The sequence below is a fragment of the Mya arenaria genome, chromosome 7 (assembly GCF_026914265.1).
Source record: "Mya arenaria isolate MELC-2E11 chromosome 7, ASM2691426v1".
Classification (NCBI taxonomy): Eukaryota; Metazoa; Mollusca; class Bivalvia; order Myida; family Myidae; genus Mya; species Mya arenaria.
Genome location: NC_069128.1, coordinates 52,682,333 through 52,683,736, shown reverse-complemented (window position 1 = coordinate 52,683,736; position 1,404 = coordinate 52,682,333). Strand labels below are relative to the sequence as shown.

The 1,404-nt window shown below is 43.2% G+C and overlaps 1 protein-coding gene across 1 annotated transcript; it reads left to right on the top strand.

Moving 5' to 3' along the window:
• The first annotated feature begins 441 nt into the window (after positions 1-441).
• LOC128241240 (S-antigen protein-like) lies at positions 442-966 on the top strand. The gene has a single exon (XM_052958187.1). It carries the CDS (start codon positions 442-444, stop codon positions 964-966), a length of 525 nt encoding a protein of 174 aa, XP_052814147.1.
• Positions 967-1,404: the final 438 nt, after the last annotated feature.

Below are 1,404 nucleotides of genomic sequence, written 5' to 3'. Positions count from 1 at the left end.
ATGCTAGCAATGTGAAGAGATCAACACCAGAGAGTGCTACGTGTCTTCATGCCAGCAATGTGAAGAGATCAACACCAGAGAGTGCAACGTGACTCCATGCTAGCAATGTGAAGAGATCAACACAAGAGAGTGTAACGTGACTCCATGCTAGCAATGTGAAGAGATCAACACCAGAGGGTGCAACGTGACTCCATGCTAGCAATGAGATGTGATCAACACCAGAGGGTGCAACGTGACTCCATGCTAGCAATGAGAAGAGATCAACACCAGAGGGTGCAACGTGACTCCATACTAACAATGAGAAGAGATCAACACCAGAGAGTGCAACGTGACTCCATGCTAGCAATGAGAAGATATCAACACCAGAGAGTGCAACGTGACTCCATGCTAGCAATGAGAAGAGATCAACACCAGAGAGTGTAACTTGACTCCATGCTACCAATGAGAGGAGATCAACACCAGAGAGTGCAACGTGACTCCATGCTAGCAATGAGAAGAGATCAACACCAGAGAGTGCAACGTGTCTCCATGCTAGCAATGAGAAGAGATCAACACCAGAGGGTGCAACGTGACTCCATGCTAGCAACGAGAAGAGATCAACACCAGATAATGCAACGTGACTCCATGCTAGCAATGAGAAGAGATCAACACCAGAGAGTGCAACGTGTCTCCATGCTAGCAATGAGAAGAGATCAACACCAGAGAGGGCAACGTGACTCCATGCTAGCAACGAGAAGAGATCAACACCAGATAATGCAACGTGACTCCATGCTAGCAATGAGAAGTGATCAACACCAGAGAGGGCAACGTGACTCCATGCTAGCAATGAGAAGAGATCAACACCAGAGAGTGCAACGTGACTCCATGCTAGCAATGAGAAGAGATCAACAGCAGAGAGTGCAACGTGACTCCATGCTAGCAATGAGAAGAGATCAACACCAGATAATGCAACGTGACTCCATGTAAGTTGAGGTGTAAATATATGCAGTTAATATGTTAGATACCTAGAACTCATCTGCAAGATAACCTCAACCGATCCAACATAATTTAGCTTTATTCGAACGAATTCAGTAATCATTCTCCACCCAGAACCAGCATCATTCATTTCAAGCCGAACGATATGTTTTTCTTAATGTTAACGCAGGTACTTTATCTATTGTGCAGATCGAGTGGTATAGGTATATACTTCATCGAAACGAAGTATGTAAATTAGTTTACTTAACTGTACTCATTACAATTCAAATATCTGGCATCTTTGTTCTAAATCTATGACATGGCACAGCCATTTTGTTTCAAATCGTTTTAATTCGTCACTAAATGATGTCAAATTTTTATACAGACATGTGTTAAACTCTACAAACAATTGTAATGCCGCAAGTGCACTACTGCTGGTTATATCAACAC